This window comes from Egretta garzetta, unplaced genomic scaffold, assembly GCF_000687185.1.
Source record: "Egretta garzetta isolate BGI_Z169 unplaced genomic scaffold, ASM68718v1 scaffold101, whole genome shotgun sequence".
Classification (NCBI taxonomy): domain Eukaryota; kingdom Metazoa; phylum Chordata; class Aves; order Pelecaniformes; family Ardeidae; genus Egretta; species Egretta garzetta.
Genome location: NW_009258666.1, coordinates 1,010,859 through 1,012,019, shown reverse-complemented (window position 1 = coordinate 1,012,019; position 1,161 = coordinate 1,010,859). Strand labels below are relative to the sequence as shown.

The window sequence follows — 1,161 nt, the reverse complement described above, 5'->3', positions numbered from 1 at the left end:
AGAGAAAAAAAAAGAACGCGGGGGGGCCCTGGCCCGCCGCAGCGCACGCTCTCGGGGCTCGCTCAGCCATGCCGACGCCGTCTCGTTAGCTCTGCGCGCTGCAAACGATGCCAGCCCCGGCTGGCTTTGCCCGGCTGCAGAGGCATCCTGCATCTTTCGGCCCCGGAGAGCTCGGCCCCCTGCACCCCCCTCCGCGCTTCTCAGCGGCTGCCAAATAAAACACATCACTTACTTCGTGGCTCCCGGGGTCCGTCTACGGTCACTTTGATGGCTCGGTGATAGGTAGCGACTTGGGTGGGGTTGGTGAACACGGTGATCGTCAGGGTAAAGCTTTTTCCTAAGGAGGGGAGGGGGTGGGGGAAATACAAGAGAAACGACTTTGATGGGTCGGGTGAAGGTAGCGACTTGGGTGTGGTTGGTGAACACGGTGATCGTCAGGGTAAAGCTTTTTCCTAAGGAGGGGAGGGGGTGGGGGAAATACAAGAGAAATGAGGATTTTTGCCTGGTTTCAGTCTTGTGGGAGCAAAAGGCTCCTGCTGGAGCAAGCTCCGACACAAATATCCACATCCACTGAACTCCAACACACACATCATTTAATTTTATGAGACATTATTGCCGAGACACAAAGCTCGGCCGGCTCCCGCTGGGGTTCAGCTGGCTGCAGCAGAGAGAGGCTTGGACCCGGTTCAGATCAGGAGCCAGGACCTTCCTGGATGGAAAAGTCACTGGTCCCCCACCTCCCCTGCCCTGTCCCCATATCGACCCCTCCACCCACGGCAGCTTCCTGGTGCCTTCCCGCTCAGACGCTTCCCCTTTTCCCATAGGATTCCAGCCCTGAATCGCAGTGCTGGACGCAGGACCCCCTCCGCAAGGGATGGGTTTGGGTCCTAGCACCCATAGGATGCTCCTGTGGGAGCAAGCTGGTGAGGTGGCACCAGCCTGCAGGGGAAACCTGGTGGCTTTGGCCCCATGGAGGCACCCATGCGGGGATGTTTGGAGAGGAGCTGCGCCAGGCTCTCAGCCGTACGAGCACCTGCAGCCCACAGACAGGCCCCGCAGGGCCAGAAATCAGAAACTCCAAAATGGGAACTGAATCTGGCCAGCTTCGGCCACCAGAGAGGACCGTCCCCCTCGCCCAGCCCTGACCGGAGAACAGGAACC

General features: G+C 59.7%; 1 protein-coding gene across 1 annotated transcript in view; it reads right to left on the bottom strand.

The window, feature by feature from the left end:
- The window catches only part of RUNX3 (RUNX family transcription factor 3), a 63,690-nt gene that overhangs the window by 33,870 nt on the left and 28,659 nt on the right, over positions 1-1,161 (bottom strand). The window contains exon 4 of the mRNA XM_009648563.2: positions 233-337. Within this exon, the coding sequence (XP_009646858.1) occupies positions 233-337 (105 nt within the window). The remainder of the gene's footprint in view (positions 1-232; positions 338-1,161) is intronic.